General features: G+C 37.3%; 1 protein-coding gene across 4 annotated transcripts in view; it reads left to right on the top strand.

Annotated features, from left to right (window-relative positions):
* Positions 1 to 15509, top strand: part of NPFFR2 (neuropeptide FF receptor 2) — a 164824-nt gene extending 149315 nt beyond the window's left edge. For all 4 annotated transcript variants that reach the window (XM_053901491.1, XM_053901492.1, XM_053901493.1 and 1 more), the window contains 2 exons: positions 6263 to 6362; positions 12777 to 15509. In XM_053901491.1, coding sequence (XP_053757466.1) covers positions 6263 to 6362; positions 12777 to 13626 — 950 coding nt within the window. In that variant the 3' untranslated portion in view covers positions 13627 to 15509. The remainder of the gene's footprint in view (positions 1 to 6262; positions 6363 to 12776) is intronic.
* The last annotated feature ends 269 nt before the right edge of the window (positions 15510 to 15778 follow it).

Raw genomic sequence — 15778 nt, 5'->3', positions numbered from 1 at the left:
CTTGAACTCAGGATCTGTGAGATCAGTGACCTGAGCTGAAGTCAGTTGCCTAAACAACTGAGCCACCCAGGCACCCCAGGGGCATCATATTTTGATTTGCTTAGTTAGGGGTATGTACCTGTAAGTAATATAACCTCAACCTCTCTTCTACAAGTGTTAATTTCTTGTTAATACCTTCAGACATGTCAGGTAACTTGTGAATTGCATCTTTTTTTTTTTTTTTTTTCTGGAGATACCCTGCTGGTGCTCTCTACCCTTTTGTTTCTATTCAGACATACTGCTTTTTAGGCGTGGAGCTCAGCTGCTACTGCTCTGGGAAGTCCCTTCGCTGAGACCCTAAGGACTCTCTTTACTACTCTTTGTGTTCAATCCCCTGTTTTCCAGAACCATGTCTTCTTTCTTGGTTTATTTCTCTGTTAGTTTCCTGAGAAAGTGTGCATTAAGATTAAAAAAAGAAAAACCAGGGGCACCTGAGTGGCTCAGTGGGTTAAGCGTCTGACTTCGGCTCAGGTCATGATCTCAAGGTCTGTTGTGCTGACAGCTCAGAGCCTGGAGCCTGCTTTGGATTCTGTGTCTCCCACTCCCTCTGACCCTCCCCTGTTCATGCTGTCTCAAAAATAAATAAACGTTAATTTTTTTTTTTTAAAGAAAAAACATTTGAGATCTTGTTTGTCTGCAGTTATCTTTATTCTGCTCTCATACCTGATTATGGTTAGCTGTATGAAGTATTTAAATTAAGACTGGACAATTTTTCCCCCTCAGAATTTTAACAGAGTTGTCTATTGTTACTGCTGGGAAACCTGATATTACTGTTGAAAAATCTAATGATGTTCTTCTTTTATCATGATTTGCATTTTGAAAACTTGGGGCTTGTCTTTATCCTCAGTGTTCTGAATTTCAGGCAATTATGCCTTCCATAAGTCTTTTTATTTTTCATGTGTTGGACACAAACCAGGTTCTTTCAATCAGAAACAGAATGTTCCTTAATCCTGGGGAATTTCTTGCATAATTCTCTTCCATTTTACTTTTTTCAATTCATATTAGTCAGATATTAGAGGTTCTGGTTGCCTTTTGTTCATCTTTCTTGTTTCTGTTCCTTATTGTTCTTTTTTCAAAGATTTTCTTAGTTTTCTCTTCCAGACATTATATTGAATTCCACATTTCTGCTCTCATGTTTTAAATTCTTTGACCTATTTTATTTTCTGCATGTTTCCTATACTATCGTGTACATTTCATCAATAAAATGTGTTATATCTCTGAGGTTTATTTTTATGCTTTTATTTTAATTCCAGTTAACAGGGTTATATTAGTTTCAGCTGTACTGGTGATTCAAATGGTGATTCAAAAATTCCATACATCACCCAGTGCTCATGATAGTACGTGCACTCCTTAATCCCCATCACCTATTTCACCCATCCTCCCACCCACCTCCTCTCTGGTAACCATCGGTTTGTTCTGTATAGTTAAGAATCTGTTTCTTGGTTTATCTTTTTTCCTATGCTAGTTTGTTTTGTTTCTTAAATTCTACATATGAGTGAAATCGTATTGTATTTCTTTCTCTAACGGGCTTACTTCACTTAGCATTTTAATCCCTAGGTCCACCCATGTAATTGCAAATGGCAAGATTTCAGTCTTTTTTTGCAGCTGAATAATATTCCATTGCACATGCATGTACGTGTGTGTGACACATCTTCTTTTCCATTCATCAATCAGTGGATACTTGGGCTGCTACATATCTTGGGTATTGTAGATAGTGCTGCTATGAACATAGGGGTGCAAGTATCCCTTTGAATTAGTATTTGTTTATTCTTTGGGTAAATAGTAGTGAGATTGCTGGATCTTAAAGTAGTTCTATTTTTAGATTTTTGAGGAACCTCTTTACAGTTTTCCAGCACTCTGGAAAACAGTTTGCATTCCCACCAACAGTGCGAGAAGATTCTTCTGTCTCCACATCCTCGCCAATACTTGTTTCTTGTGTTGTTGATTTTAGCCATTCTGACTGACGTGAGGTGATATTAAACTGTACTTTTGATTTGCATTTCCCTGATGATGAGTGATGTTAATCAGCATCTTTTCATGTCTGTTGGCCATCTGTATGTCTTCCTTGGACAAATGTCTGTTCATGTCATCTGCCCATTTTTTAATGGGGTTGTTTTCTGGGTATTGAGTTGTAGAAGTTATTTATATATTTAAAATACTAACACTTAATTGGATCTGTCATTTGCAAATATCTTCTCCTGTTCAATAAGTTGTCTTTTAGTTTTGTTGATTGTTTCCTTTGCTGTGCAGTAGCTTTTTATTTTGATGAAGTCCCTATGGTTTATTTTTGTTTTTGTTTCCCTTGTCTCAGGAGACCTATCTAGAAAGAAGTTGCTATGGCTGATCTCAGAGAAGTTACTGCTTATGTTCTCATCTAGGATTTTCGTGGTTTCAGGTCTCAAATTTAGATCTTTAATCCATTTTGAGTTTATTTTTGTGTATGGTATAAAAAAGTGGTCCAGTTTTTCCAGGTTTCTTAAAGAGACTGTCTTTTTTTCAATTGGATATTATTTCCTACTTTGTTGAAGATTAATTGACCATATAATTGTGGGTTTATTTCTGAGTTTTCTATTTTGTTTCAGTGATCTATGTTTCTATTTTTGTGCCAGTTTAATACTGTTTTGATTACTACAGGTTTGTAATATAACTTGAAGTCTGGACTTGTGATATCTCCAGCTTTGCTTTTCTTTTTCAAGTTTGCGTTGGCTATTTGCGGTCTTTTTGTGGTTCCATACATATATTAGGATTGTTTGTTCCAGTTCTGTGAAAAATGCTATTGGCATTTTGATAGGGATCACATTAAATGTGTAGGTTGCTTTGGTAGTACAGACATTTTTACAATATTTGTTCTTCCAGTCCATGAGCATGGAATGTCTTTCCCTTTCTTTGTGTTATCTTCTATTTCTTTCATCAGTGTTTTATACTTTTCAGAGTATAGGTATTTCACCTCTTTGCTAGGTATCTTATTATTTTTGGTGCAGTTGTGAATGGGATTGCTTTCTTTATTTCTCTTTCTGCTGCTTCATTATCAGTGTATAGAAATGCAACAGATATCTATACATCGATTTTGTATTCTGCAAATCTTTTATCAGTCCTAGCAGCCTTTTGGCAGTCTTTCAGATTTTCAGTGTAGAGTATCATGTCATCTACATAGTGAAAGTTTGACTTCTTCCTTACTGATTTGGATGCGTTTTATTTTTCTTGTCTGCCTGCCGTGGGTAGGACTTATAGCACTATGTTGAATAAAAGTGAGAGGGAACATCCTTTTCTTGTTCCTGATCTTTGGGGAAAAGCTCTCAGTTTTTCATCATTAAGGATGAAGTTAGCTGTGGGTTTTCATATATGTCCTTTTTATGTTGAGGTATGTTCCCTCTAAACCTACTTGTTGAGAGTTTTTATCATGAATGGATATTGAATGCGGTCAAATGCTCTTTCTGTGTCTACTGAAATGATCATATGATCCTTATTCTTTATTTTACTGATGTAATGTATTATGTTGATTGATTAGCAAATACCGAACCACCCTTGCAACCCAGGAATAAATCCCACTTGATCACTGTGAATGATTTTTTTTAATTGTTGGATTCAGTTTGGTGTATTTCATTGAGGACTTTTGCATCTATGTTCATTAGAGATATTGGCCTGTGGTGCTCTTTTTTTGGTATCTTTATCTGGTTTTAGTATCAGAGTAATGCTGGCCTCATAGAATGAATTTGGAAGTTTTCCTTTTTCTATTTTTTGGAATAGTTTGAGAAGAATAGGTATTAACACTTCTTTAGATGTTTGGTAGAATTCACCTTGAAGCCATCTGTTCCTGAGCTTTTGTTGAGAATTTTGTGATTACTGATTCAGTTTCCTTGCTGGTAATTGATCTGCTCAAGTTTTCTATTTCTTCCTGTTTCAGTTTTCGTAGGTTATATGCTTCTGAGAATTTATCCATTTCTTCTAGGTTGTCCAAATTGTTGGCAAATAGTTTTTCATAATAATTATAATTGTATTTCTGTGGTGTTGGTTTCTCCTTTCTCATTTGTAATTTTGTGGCCTTTTTCCTTTTTTCTTATAAGTCTGGCTAAAGGTTTGAAGTAATAATTTCTTTTTATATTTTTCATCTACTTTATTTATTTTTTCTTAAATTTCTTTTTTCCTATTTTAGCCACTTTTATATTCGAGGCTTCCCATCTGTCAATTGCTGCTTAGCTACTTGTGTTTCAGACTGAGACATGGTGTGGCTTCCTTGGACCTCTGCATGCCTTAGGTTTGAGGTTAGGCCCACTCTTAGCCTCATTAATCTGGCTCATTTGCTGGGAAATCCACAACTGTCAAAAATTGCACATCAGTGTTCTTGGAAGGATCACATTCCCCAGAAGGCAATTGTCTGACCTATTGCCATGGGAGTCGTAAGACTGGCTGCTGTGTTCCAGAGCCTAGTGGGTCTCTGGGAAGCAGGACCGCATGCAGAGCATATATTTTCACTTCATCGTTGTGCGTCATTGTGGTACCTGCGGTACCCACCACACTTGCACCTGCTGACTCGGAGTCTAGAGCCCCTCTGCTTTTACTTCCTCAGAGAGTAACCTCCATTCTTCTGCTAGCAGGGGAAGAACAAGTGGCATCTGGTTGTATTTATTCATAATTCAGCCAGTTGTGTCATTTTCCCAGCTTTATTTTCTTTCTGTGTATTTGAGTTCTTTGTTCTCTGGTGCTTTCATTTCAGTGGAATTTAGTGAGGGAGATGAGATAAATCATATGTTCTATTTTTGACCAAAGGCTATTGACACTCCTTTTTGCCTTTTTAATACTGTAACAGCCAAACATATTTTAGGACTAGGAAAATGTGTTCACTTTTGGTTTCTATTGAGGAGAGTCATTCAAGCATCTATTTTAACATGATCTGGATAGATGCCAAAATGGTTTTTCTGGTAGACTTGGATCATTTAGATTATTGGGAATATTTTAAATTAGGTACAAATATTTTTAAAAAATAAATTACAGATCTGTTTAAAAGAAAATGAATGTTCTTTTTTTCTCAGATTTTTAAAATTTATCTTTTGGGAAACGAGAATATTTGCTAGTGGAAGAATATGATTACTTTCTTATAATAGCAGGGGTGTTTATATCAACCTGTTATAATAATTTTACTAATTTCTTTTATAAACATTCCAGTAAATGAAGTTTACTTAGAAAGTAATTCAAATGGACTATTTTTGTTTATGCAAAGTGCTCTTTATTCTTGAAATACGTTTTAGTCAGCTCAGGCTACCATAACGAAATACTATAGACTAGGTGGCTTAAGCAAAAGACATTTATTTTCTTTCTATTCCAGAGGCTAGACGTCTGAGATCAGGGTGCTGGCATGGTCAGCTTGTTGGTGAGGGTCCTTTTTTTGGTTTGTAGACAGCTACCTTCTTGCTTTGTGCTCACATGGCCTTTCTTCTGTGCATGTTCCTGGAGAAGAAAGCTTTTTTTTTTTTCTCCCTCTTCTTCTAACGGCACTAATCCCATCATGTGGGCACCACCTTGTGGCATCATCTAAATAAAATTACTTTCCAGAGGCCCCACTTCCAAACATATTGAAACTTAAGGCTAGAATATATGAATTTGATGGGAGGGCAGGTGGAGCACAAACATTCACTCTATAACAAAGTACCTCTGAGGTAAATTGTCTCATTACATTATATATGAATAAATATTAATTTTATTTATTCTACATGTGACTCCTGTTCCCCATGATTTATGGGGTACATACATTTCAAAATTATAAAACCAATATTCTTCCTGTCTTACTCATTTAAAGGGCATTATTCCATAAGGGTTAATGGTTTAGGCTCTGGAACCATGCAAGTGGGATTGAAATCCTAAGTATGTTGCTAACCAGCTGTGGCAAGGTATGTGATATATGTGTGTTTATTAGCTAGTCTATATCATGAGGAAGAGAATAAAGCCTTTGAAAGTCTATTTGGGGGATTAGATAAATTAATAGATACAAAACACTTACCACAGTGCCTAGAATGTTGTAACTACCATAGGAGTTCTGACATTAATAGCACTATACTAAAAACAGCTCTGGAGATATTGAAAATAATGGGAAACATTGATTGTTTCCTGGATATCATTTAGGAAATAGTTGCATCAGTCTTGATTTCATGCTTTTCTGTTCATATTTGTCGTGAAATTAAAAAAAAAAGTATGATCTTTTCAAAGACTGTTTCAATTTCCCTTTCAGGATGGCCCTTTGGAAGCACAATGTGCAAGATCAGCGGATTCATTCAGGGAATATCAGTTGCAGCATCAGTCTTTACCTTAGTTGCAATAGCTGTGGATAGGTAAGTCAGCACCAAAATATGAGTCCAGAGAAAAACTTATTATCTACCAAATTTGGTTATATTTGCCTGAAACTATATCCATAATATCTATCCTTTAAGAGCAAGGCGTATCTATCTACTAAAGGTTCAGTAATAAAACTACTGAAATTTTCATATTTTAGAATTAAATAATTAGGGATGATACGTGTCTTAGTTTGGGCTGCTCTAACAAGATTCCATAGACTTTGTGGCTGAAGCAACAAAAACTTATTTCTCAGTTCTGGAGGCGGGACGGTCCAAGGTAAGGATGCCAGTATCTTCTGTGTTTAGTGAGAGACCTTTTCTTGGTTTGCAGAAGGCTATCTTCTCCTTGGAGAGCACAAACTCTAGTCTTTTCCTATTCTTATAAAAGGTCATTAATCCTATCATGAGGAAACTACCCTCTTGATCTCTTCTACCTAGTTACTTCCTAAAGGTCATGGCTTCTAATATCATACAACCAAGGGTTAGGGTTTCAACCCTATTCAACGTATGAATTTCTGGGGGACACAAACCTGAAGTTCATAACAGCATAGTTTATATATTTTTCACACTAGAATATTGAATTTTCTAATGGTGAAAATGTGAAATAAATCTGATATTGTATCCAAATGTTAAGGTAAAATTTAATAATCCATTTACACATATTGTTGAGTGTGCCTGTAATGGGCTGGGTTGTATATCATCTCAAACAAATTAGACAAAGTACCTCCTAAAGAAGTCCACACTCTGGTAGAGGTAGACAAGACACATTAATGAATACTACTCTCTTACATAACAATGGTACAAAGGAGAGAGTGATCAAGTTACTTCTCAGGACAGGGAGTGTTGCATTCACAGAAAAGGTCATATCTGTCTAAATCTTGAGGGGTCAGAAATTTACCTTGGAAAGAAACCGAGGAAACAGCATCTTTTAAGACAGAGATATATATACGGCAATTGAAATAGGAGGATACTTGTCAAGAGAAGTACAGAGAGATAGTCCAGCTAGAACATGGGAGGGTGGAACAGCACATTAGGTCACAGAAAGTCTATGATAGACCTGGGGCACCTGGGTGCTCAGTCAGTTGAGCCTCTGACTCATTTCAGGTCAGCTTACAATCCCAGGGTCTTGGGATGGAGCCCTGCATCAGGCTCTGCCCTGAGTGTGGAGCCTGCTTGAGCTTCTTTCTTTGTAAAACAAAACAAAACACATGTCTGTGGATCTGTCTTCCATTTGTCCTGAAGACAGCAGGGAGCTGCTACTAACATCTTTTATGTAGGGGACTAATGACTAGATTTTCATTTTAGAAAAACAAGTAGAAAGGGTTTAGAGTTGTGTTAAGACTAAAGAAAAGAAAAAGAGTTAAACTTTTGTAACAACTTAGATGGGAGAGGATGTGTGCATGTGTTAAGGCAGTGGCAATTAAGGGATACTTGAGAAGGAAACTGAACAATGTCCTGAAAGATGTCTCCCCAGCCAAGGAAAAGGACCAAAAAGGAACTAACCAGTCAGCAACACATACATGTAGATGAGAGAGTGTTTAAAAAATACAATAGAATTGTTGACATTAAAAAAAGCAAAACAACTAGTAGATCCTATTTCCAACATTAATCTGTTTTTAAGAACCCATCTTATACATCCAGTTTTTTTGGTTTACATGTAAGAAGAATAAAATTTATATATACATATATGCTAGCCACCAAATGCCAGATATCTTTTTACATTAAAATTTGGAAGCTAATTATTTCCAAATTTACCATATCCTGTTACTACTATTATTTTCTAACTAGTGCTACTACTAAATTATTTAGTTGTGAATATTTGTAGTACTATATCTTAATTTTACAATTATTTATGTCATCTTTACAGTGAATTAAAAGACTGTAATATCCTTTGTATTTTCTACTTGAATCTTGAGTTTATCAGGTTTATTTCATTACATTTAGTATTAAGTATCCCTTAATTTCTTTTTCACGGTTTCTAGTATGCCTCCTAATTAGAGATTTAGAAATAAACATTGGTGTTCATTTTTTAAAAATGTTTATTTTTGAGAGAGAAGACTGCATGTATGTGCACGCACACAAGTGGGAGAGGGGAGAGAGAGAGGATTTGAAGCAGGTTCTGCACTGATAGCAGAGAGAAGAATGCAGGGCTTGAATGCACAAACCTTGAGAACATGACCTGAGCTCAAGTTGGATGCTTAACCAACTGAGCCATCCAGGTGCCCCGACAGGAGGGCTACATGGCAACGTCAAGATTCCTGAGTAAAATGGAAAAGGATTGAGTAGAACTACCAAGAGAATTTCAGCAGTGTCTGTCATGTTTTATGTCTTTTAAAAAGTGATGAAAATATGGTCACCTGTGACATACCCTTTGCTATCTGCCTTCCAATCCATATTTCATTTCTTTGTGGTTTCAGTTATTTTTTGTAATATAACAAGTCACCTCCCAAAACAAGCCACTTATTTAGTGGCTCATGATGCTCATGAATCTGTGATGTGGACAGATTCCCTGATTAGAGAAATATACCTTGTCTCTGCTCCACTTGGAATCAGGGAGGGGAGCTCCATAAAACCCCACTCTGATGGTGGTGCCCAGATTGGGAGGACTTAAACAGCTAGGAGACAGAACTGAGTCTTCTCAGGCACTTTATTCCTACTGGTTTTTCTCCACATGGGCTCTATAGCATGACAGCTTCAAGGTAGCTGACCTTCTTACATGTAGTGTAAGGCACGTGTGTCCTAAGTGCCAGTGAAAGTCATGTAGTGTCACTTCTACATCCTGTTCATTAGAAGTGAGTCACTAGGGGCGCCTGGGTGGCTCAGTCGGTTGAGCGTCTGACTTCGGCTCAGGTCATGATCTCACAGTTTGTGGGTTCGAGCCCCACATCAGGCTCTGTGCTGAAAGGCTTGCTCAGAGCCTGGAGCCTGCTTCAGATTCTGTGTCTCCTCTCTCTGCCCCTCCCCTGCTCATGCTTTGTCTCACTCTTTCTCAAAAATAAATAAGTGTAAAAAGAAGTGAGTCACTAAAACCAGCTCATATTCATGGAGAAGGGAATTGAATTTGGAGGACATGTTTTCAAACCATCACACCTTCATGTCCATCTGAACTACCTGCATCTGAATGCCTTTCTCAGGGTCAGCTCTTAGAGGAAGCCAAACTAAAAAATCTCCCAAACCTATTTCTCCAGACTAAGTCTTTCTCCTAAATTTCATACTTATATTCAAAATCCCCCCTGGATAACTTCACCTGCATATCCAACAACAAGCACTTCAAAATAGACCCAGAATTGAACTTGTCTTCTCTACCAGTCCCCCACAAAATAAGTAAACAAAAAGTTAGCTCCTTTTCTCATTTTCCCAAATCAGTGAATGATAGTATCACACATCCAATCTGTTCTTGAACTTTCCTTCTCTCTCCAACTTCTATCTAGTCACTCTTTAAATCCCATAAGTTCTTCACCAAACTCCACACCCAAGAAACAAATAATCCAGTGAAGAAATGGGCAGAAGACATGAATAGACACTTCTCTAAAGAAGACATCCAATTGGCCAACAGGCACATGGAAAGATGCTCAACGTTGCTCCTCATCAGGGAAATACAAATCAAAACCACACTCAGATACCACCTCACGCCAGTCAGAGTGGCTAAAATGAACAAATCAGGAGACTATAGATGCTGGAGAGGATGTGGAGAAACGGGAACCCTCTTGCACCCTCTTGTTAGTGGAAATGCAAACTGGTGCAGCCACTCTGAAAAACAGTGTGGAGTTTCCTTAAAATATTAAAAATAGATCTACCCTATGACCCAGCAATAGCCTTGCTAGGAATTTACCCAAGGGATACAGGAGTGCTGATGCATAGGGGCACTTGTACCCCAATGTTTATAGCAGCACTTTCAACAATAGCCAAATTATGGAAAGAGCCTAAATGTCCATCAACTGATGAATGGATAAAGAAATTGTGGTTTATATACACAAAGAAATACTATTTGGCAATGAGAAAGAATGAAATCTGGCCATTTGTGGCAATGTGGATGGAACTGGAGGGTATTATACTAAGTGAAATAAGTCATAGAGAGAAAGACAGATACCATATGGTTTCACTCTTATGTAGATCCTGAGAAACTTAACAGAAGAACATGAGGAGGGGAAGGAATAAAAAAAGGTTAGAGAGGGAGGGAGCCAAAATATAAGAGACTTTTAAAAGCTGAGAACAAACTGAGGGTTGGTGGTGGGTATTGAGGGCACCTGTTGGGATGAGCACTGGGTGTTGTATAGAAACCAATTTGACAATAAATTTCATATTAAAAAAAATCCCATCAGTTCTGGGTGCTAACGGTCTTGAACAAGTCTACTATCTTCCATTGCTTGAGATAGAATACTGAGATTTTTTTTCCTAACTGGTTGTAGTGATAAATTTTATGTGTGACCTTGACTGTTCTATGTGGTACCCAGATATTTGGTCAGACATTATTCTGGGTGTGTCTATGAGGGTACTTTTGATGAGATTAACATTTGAATCAATAGGTTGAGTAAAAGATTGCCCTCCCTACTATTGTTGGCCCTTATTCAATCAGTTGAAGGCCTGTATAGAACAAAGAAGCAAAAAGGCTGACCTTCCTGCAATTAAATGCCTGACTTTTATTGCTGAGACATCAGTCTTTTTCTGTCTTCAGACTTGAACTGCAACATTAGCTCTTCTGGTGTTGTGAGCCTGATAGCTTTTGGAACTTATATCGGTGGCTATCCTGTTCTCAAGCCCTTAGATGTGAACTGTACTATACCATGGGCTCTCCTGGTCCCCATTTTGCCAGCTGCAGATCTTGGGACTTCTTCCCAAATTGCATGAGCCAATCCTTTAAATATCTTTCTATATATTTATGCATACTGTTGACTCTGTTTCTCTAGCGAAGCCTGAGTAACTTACTGGCCAAATCTAAACTCCAGCATGATTTTAGCATAATTGCACAATATTTTCTTTGGCCATTTTCTGACAGCATCTTCTTTTTTGTTCATATACATGTGTGTGTGTGTGTACACACACACACACATATATATGAATATATTGTATGTATATTTGTTGAATGAATGAAAAAATATTTGAAGACCCAATAGTTGGTTTGCAAAAAAAGAACAAAATACCTAGAATTGTGCCTATAAAGTTACCTATAATTTAAAGGTAGGTAGATGGGAGGAAAGGGGGTGCCTGGGTGGTTCAGTTGGTTAAGTGTCTGACTTCAGTTCTGATCATGATCTCGCATGATCTCACGAGCCCCACATCAGGCTCTGTACTGACAGCCTGGAGCCTGCTTCCAATTCTGTCTCCCTCTCTCTGTGTCCCTCCCCCACTTGTGCTCTTTCTCTCTCTCAAATAAATATAAATAAACAATAAAAAACACTAGAAGAAAACTTGTTTAAGATAGCAGACATTACCCATGCAATGAAGGACAATAGAGCAATTAAAGTTCAAATTAATTAGTATATGAAGATATGTCAGATAAAGCTTTTAAGTGGCTCAGCAGCAACTCCATGTTAATTTAAGTTTTCTTATCTGCTGATCTGGAAAGTAATAGTTTTCATAACATTTCCTTTTTATAGAGTCATCACAAAAATCAGAGATTAATTAGGTGATAATACTTTGAAAAATATAAAATATTACACAGTTCTTTATGGTATGATTATAATGAGCATGAATAATAACATCAAGAGTCATAAAAGCAAAATTGCAGTAAAATGAAATCAGCATTATTCTACAAACTGACATTGAACTTTCGTGCTCACCAGAGGGCATAGAACGTCTGGAAAGCAAGTAATCAGAACTCATAATGGAAATTCTCAGACTCTTAAACACTTTAGTGACTTGAAACAAGAATGCTTAAACATTTCTCATGATGCTGTGGTTCGGTTGGGTGCCTCTGTGTCAAGTTTCTGTTTATGTCATCTTGCTAATGTTCAGTTGGCTAAGCACACAGATAATGTGGGAGGGGAGCACAGAGGTCATGAAAGGAGCATTTAACAATATGGTCTCTGAAGCCAAACTATCTGTTTTAAATCACGTGTAGTTGTGGGCAAGAGTTTTTACGTTTTCTAAGCCTATTGTGCCAGTAAATGGGGAAGCTTAAAGACCATCAATGCAAACCAATGAAAAAGAGCCTAAAACAAAATACTAACTATTCATGTTCAATATATGCTAGTTACCAATATCACTTTTATTATTAATAGCGTCTGATACTCCACTTATGCATAGTTTGAGTTGAAATTTATATCAGTTACAAAAGACATCAATGCATGCCTCTCTACTGCTAATGGTAAATTTCTATGCTTTTTGAGGGGAATGTGAGTGGGAGAATTAAATTCAATTCACAACTTGGTCAAAAGTTACAAGTTTACTGCTGTTTGCCTTTAATTGCAGGTTCCGCTGTGTTGTCTACCCTTTTAAGCCAAAGCTCACTATCAAGACAGCATCTGTCATTATTGTGATCATCTGGGTCCTGGCCATTGCCATTATGTCCCCATCTGCAATAATGTTACATGTACAAGAAGAAAAATATTACCAAGTGAGACTCAACTCCCAGAATAAAACCAGTCCAGTCTACTGGTGCCGGGAAGACTGGCCAAATCAGGAAATGAGGAAGATCTACACCACTGTGCTGTTCGCCAACATCTACCTGGCTCCCCTGTCCCTCATTGTCATCATGTATGGAAGGATTGGAATTTCACTCTTCAAGATGACAGTGCCCCACACAGGCAAACAGAACCAGGAGCAGTGGCACGTGGTATCCAAGAAGAAACAGAAGGTCATTAAGATGCTCCTGATTGTGGCTCTGCTTTTTATTCTCTCCTGGCTGCCTCTGTGGACACTGATGATGCTCTCAGACTATGCTGACCTGTCTCCAAATGAACTGCGGGTTATCAACATCTACATCTACCCGTTTGCACATTGGCTGGCCTTTTGCAATAGCAGCGTCAACCCCATCATTTATGGTTTCTTCAATGAGAATTTTCACCGTGCATTCCAAGATGCTTTTCACTTCCAGCTCTGCCAAAAAAGAGCAAAGCCCAAGGAAACCTATACCGTAAGAGCTAAAAACAATGTGATCATAAGTACATCTCATCAGTTAGCCCCAGGACCTGCAATTCAAAATTCACATGAGGAAAATTTGCTTTGTAGGAAAAGTGCTGAAAAACCCAACCAAGAATTAATGATGGAAGAATTAGGGGGAGTCACCCAGAGCAATGAGATTTTAAAAGAGCTGGTATGATTATTTTAACTATACAGTGTGTTATATACAGAAATACTATTGCTTTCTATAGCTTTGTACTTGAATTCTAAGAATGTTCTAAAGAAAATATGTACTGAAAGCCCTCTTTGAACAGAAGTGGAATAGTTCATATCCAATCTTATGGTATATAAAATATGTAGAGACTCACAAGTTTTCCTGGATAAATCCATTTTCTAGGAACAATTTTCAAAGCCTGACCTTTTCCAATTTAGCCAGTTGGGTAGGAGTCAAACATGTATTATGTGTATACAAATATATATAACACATGCACTTATTTTCTCCAAATGACGATAAATGGACAGTTATTTGCATGAGAGTACATTTTGTCAATTCTCTTTTTGCTTTTGGAGTTGAAATTTTAGACTACAAAATTATTTGTGCTTTTAAAATATACTTAGCTTTCTTAGAAGAACCGCAATAGCAAATAGACACTATTTCTTTGTGTTTAAGGTTGATTTTTCTTTTAAAGAGTACAGTTAAAGTTGGTGAAATCATAACATTGTTGGCTTAATATTTTCATAAATAAAATTCATGCTGTAGCTGAACCCATATTTCTTAGAGATGACTTGGGATGCCAGTTTGACCCCCTAATAGAATCTCTGACAAAGAAGAAAATCTTTTTTTTTTTAATGTTTATTTTTTGAAAGAGAGAGAATATGAGCAGTGGAGGGGCAGAGAAAGAGGGAAACACAGAATCTGAAGCAGGCTCTGACCTGTCAGTACAGAGCCTGATCCGGGGCTCAAAGACAGAGACCGTGAGATCATGACCTGAGCTGAAGTCAGACGCTCAACTGAGTGAGCCACCCAGGTACCCCAAGAAGCAAATCCTTTAGTAATGCAACATTTGGCCAACATTGGAGAATGACCACTCTCCTTTGAAGGGCTGAGTCAAAGATGTGTGACAATCATTAGTAAAGTCTGTGCAAAAAAAGACCAATTACTCCAGATTTCCTGCTGGGTACAGCAATTAAATCCAGCACTCTTACTGAATTAGTAAACTAATACCACTGCTAAAAAGAGAATTGCAAACCCTTGGGTTCTGCTATGTTTCAATTATGTAATGGCAATAGCTGTAAATGTTAGCTTTTATTCTAGGGTGAGATTAGTCCCTAGAAAATTTGAAAATAATAAATAATTTGGCAAATAAAAATTGCTTGGTTCAGGCCAAGAGTGATGAAAAGTGTTATTTCCTACAATCGGGAAGGACAACTTTTGAAGTCTAGGTATAGAATTTGATCATTTATGCCGTTGCCCCCAGTTACCGAAGTACTATTTACAGTAAACGTTGAAGGTTACTTTGTTGGACTCCTACTTTCTAATGGGCATCCTCACATTCTGTCAGCACCTGAAATTCATCATCACTAAACCCCACACCCTTACTTGTCATCTAACTACCTTCTATCAACTTCAACCCCCTTTCATATGTGTATTTCCACCAATAGTCTGTTTGTGACAATGTAGGTATTATCTAAAGTGATATATTTTCTCTACTGTGCTCATTTTCTTGAGTCCTCCCAAGCAGAGTGGTTATCCATATTTTTACTAACAGTCTGTTCAAGACAATCTAGGCCACAAGCCACAGAGCATTAAACTTAATGGAATTTGCCTGACTAGATTTCAGACTTTCTTGGGATTAGTGACTTCTTTTTTCCTTCCATTTTTCTCCCTTATTGAACAGAAATATCTACAACTGTTATTCCATGCTTGTACCACCGTTGTGTTTTGGAAGCAGATAACCTGCCTCTTTAGTTTCAGTGGTCCACAGATGGACAGAAATGGTGTCACTAAATTTGTGATAACGTGTTATGGCAAAAGTACAAAATACACTTCCTTTCCTTTTTTGTAGTTAATTCTTTGATATGTTTGAAGTGTATTTTTTGTAAGAGAAAAATACAAATTATTTATAGTATTTAAGCAGTTTTTCCATTCAATCATACCTCTGCCTGGCTTGAGCACTAGCTTCTTAAGGGATTCTAGTTTGAGAACGCCCTCCCTTCTAGGTGTGTTGCCCATGCTGCTCCCTGGCTTAGGGACCGTGCTATGATGCATTACCTTAATGGGAGATAATGGCCTATGAATTATACATGTACAGATGAAGCACATGTTCAATACAGCAAAACAAATAAGAAAA

This window comes from Panthera pardus, unplaced genomic scaffold (assembly GCF_024362965.1).
Source record: "Panthera pardus isolate Hobbes unplaced genomic scaffold, ASM2436296v1 HiC_scaffold_13, whole genome shotgun sequence".
Classification (NCBI taxonomy): Eukaryota; Metazoa; Chordata; class Mammalia; order Carnivora; family Felidae; genus Panthera; species Panthera pardus.
This window is presented reverse-complemented; position numbering and strand designations above follow the sequence as displayed.